We start from the raw sequence: 2,240 nt of genomic DNA, 5'->3' as shown, positions 1-2,240 counted from the left end.
GTGTGTGTCCGGAGCCAAGGCGCTTGGCACGTAGTCCTCTATCTATGTGAAGCTGTCTAAAATAAATAGATAAATAAAGTGCAACGAGTGGGACTTCAAAGCAGACAGCATGATTGAAATTTTTAGGGAGAGGAGGGTTTGCTAAAAGTTGTCTTTGCCGTTTTTAGGGGATCTCATTTTGGGGATGCATTTGAGGGGAGGGGACGTCATTGTTCTTGAGGGGGAAGAGGAGCATCTCTGATTTAGGAAAGATTTTTTTTTGGTGCAAATGGAATTTTATAAAAAATGCGAAAAAACTGTAACGTCATTTAGTTTGTTTTATTATAATTCAAAATATATAACTGTAGAATACAGAACGAACCAGTTTATATTCTTAAACTAATTTGCATTTAATGATGTTTACCATTCTTGAAAATACCAATACATGAAAAAAAGTACACTTAAAATCGGAAAGAACATACTCCTTCAGGAAGTGTTTCCAAAAAGGAGAAATAAACTGCAACTGTATTGTTTATGGTATCGCACTTTTTTTTTGGCATCATGTTCGTCGTTGATAAGAATTCGCCTTGAAATAGATAAAGTCGCCAATATGGTAACCATGGACCCAGGATCGTTCCTGCATTGACCGACGTGTTCTTTTAAAATTAAGCAAAATTCCAGGCAAATGACAAACAGTAAATTTTATTTTTGAAATTATATTAAGAAGATAAAATTCTATCGATGGTTAGATAAGTCTTTTGGTCGTGCTGTGTTGAAAACCGCTGTTTTTGTATGATCACAGATTAAAAATGATTTTAAGAAACTTTACATCTTTGTCTAACCAAGCTATTTGTAGTGTTTTCGTCAAACAAGCACATAAAGTTACATTTAACGTACTTAGAAATTGGGTATTAAAAGTAAACTTACATAATGCCCCGCTTGATTGCCTTCCCAAAACACAAAACTATTCCCATTATTTTATAGAAGACGGACTACGATACGTATATCCATATCAATATGAGTTTTCAAACTTTTGCAAACAGCGATGGATGGGCAGAAGATTGATTGATATTTACTCCGAAGAATTTCCATTGTATCCAGTTGAAGAATATCTTCGACGTATATCAACAGGTATGGTCAAAATTAATGGCAAGTCGATGGGAGCAGATTATGTTTTAAAAAGCAATGATCACATTAGTTCTATCATTCATAGGCATGAACTTGCAGTTTTAGCCATGCCAATCCGAATACTGTTTGAAGATGATGAATTTTTAGTCGTAAACAAGCCTCCATCAATACCAGTGCATCCATGTGGCCTTTTTAACCGCAATACAGTTACAAATATTTTAAGCTATGAAAGAAAATATCGTGACCTGTTTTTAATCCATCGCATAGATAGACTGACATCTGGAGTTCTTATTATGGCCAAAACAAAAGACATGTCTCGAAAACTCCATGAGCAAATAAATACACGCAATGTGAAAAAAGTATATCTTTGTAGAGTAGAAGGCAACTTTCCTGATAAGCAAATAACTTGCAGTGTCCCAATAAAAAAATACAGGCGTAAAATTAATGTATCACTTGTACACCCTCATGGGAAAAAATCAGTGACTGAATTTCAGAAAATTAGTTACAATGGTAAATCCAGCGTTGTACTTTGCAAACCTTTTACAGGAAGAACTCACCAAATTAGAGTTCATTTGCAATACTTGGGGCATCCAATACTGAATGATCCATTATATAACAATGAAGCATTTGGAGCAACCAAAGGCAAACATGGCATAATAAATAAAACCATAGATGAATTACTGAGTGATTTGCATAAAGTTATTGTATGTGATTTATGGGACAATAATATAGTATCAGGACCTAATGAAATTGATAAGTTTTTGATTAATAAAACAGATTCACATTTAGATTATGAATTAGAAAGTGCTTACGCAAAAAATTTATCTGCATTTACTTTTGACAAGCATTGTTATTTCTGTTCAAACAATATCGAGTGCAAACAAACACATTTTGGTATGTTTCTTCATGCATGGAAGTATCAAGGTGAAGATTGGGAATTCAAAACTGATATCCCAACTTGGGCTTCAAAAAACTTTAGTGCTGTCTAAGGATTATTGTTTCTATTACGTTAGAAAATTTTAGCACTGTCTCCAGATTATTTATTTCCAATTTAATCTTCATAAAAAATAAAAAGAATATTTCAAACAATGTGAGAAAATTTTAATTTAATAAACTTTATACTTATTTAATAT

General features: G+C 32.9%; 1 protein-coding gene across 1 annotated transcript; it reads left to right on the top strand.

Annotated features, from left to right (window-relative positions):
* Positions 1-676: 676 nt before the first annotated feature.
* Positions 677-2,240, top strand: LOC129221201 (pseudouridylate synthase RPUSD2-like). Its single transcript, XM_054855653.1, has one exon. It carries the CDS (start codon positions 789-791, stop codon positions 2,094-2,096), a length of 1,308 nt encoding a protein of 435 aa, XP_054711628.1. The 5' UTR covers positions 677-788; the 3' UTR covers positions 2,097-2,240.

Source organism: Uloborus diversus, chromosome 4, assembly GCF_026930045.1.
Source record: "Uloborus diversus isolate 005 chromosome 4, Udiv.v.3.1, whole genome shotgun sequence".
Lineage (NCBI taxonomy): Eukaryota > Metazoa > Arthropoda > Arachnida > Araneae > Uloboridae > Uloborus > Uloborus diversus.
Note: the sequence above shows the minus strand (reverse complement) of the source record. Positions and strands in the feature narration are given on the sequence as shown.